The sequence below is a fragment of the Haliaeetus leucocephalus genome, unplaced genomic scaffold (assembly GCF_000737465.1).
Source record: "Haliaeetus leucocephalus isolate CR32 unplaced genomic scaffold, Haliaeetus_leucocephalus-4.0 Scaffold309, whole genome shotgun sequence".
NCBI classification, from domain to species: Eukaryota; Metazoa; Chordata; class Aves; order Accipitriformes; family Accipitridae; genus Haliaeetus; species Haliaeetus leucocephalus.
Genome location: NW_010972745.1, coordinates 58,261 through 58,552, shown reverse-complemented (window position 1 = coordinate 58,552; position 292 = coordinate 58,261). Strand labels below are relative to the sequence as shown.

Below are 292 nucleotides of genomic sequence, written 5' to 3'. Positions count from 1 at the left end.
AAGGGTCCCAGGTGTCCAGGCCCCCCTTCTCCCACCCCCCAAAACCAGGGGACCCAGGCATGGGTGCCCCCCCCCCCCCCCCGCCCCATGCTGACCGTGGAAGGTGAAGGGGTGCCCTTGGCTCGCTCCAGGCCGGGCAGGGGGCTGGGGGGCACCTTGGCAGTGCTGCCCGCCCGCCGCCCCCCCTCTTCCTCCCCTCCTCCTCCTCCTCGCTTGTTCTCGGCGTTGGCCGCCTGCGTCTTCTTGGAGTAGGAGGCCGAGGTGGGGATGGAAAGGCCGGCTGTGGGGGTGG

At 72.3% G+C, this 292-nt stretch overlaps 1 protein-coding gene across 1 annotated transcript in view; it reads right to left on the bottom strand.

The window, feature by feature from the left end:
• Window positions 1-292, bottom strand: part of MARK2 (MAP/microtubule affinity-regulating kinase 2) — a 10,338-nt gene that overhangs the window by 4,442 nt on the left and 5,604 nt on the right. The window contains exon 12 of the mRNA XM_010571181.1: window positions 96-280. Within this exon, the coding sequence (XP_010569483.1) occupies window positions 96-280 (185 nt within the window). The remainder of the gene's footprint in view (window positions 1-95; window positions 281-292) is intronic.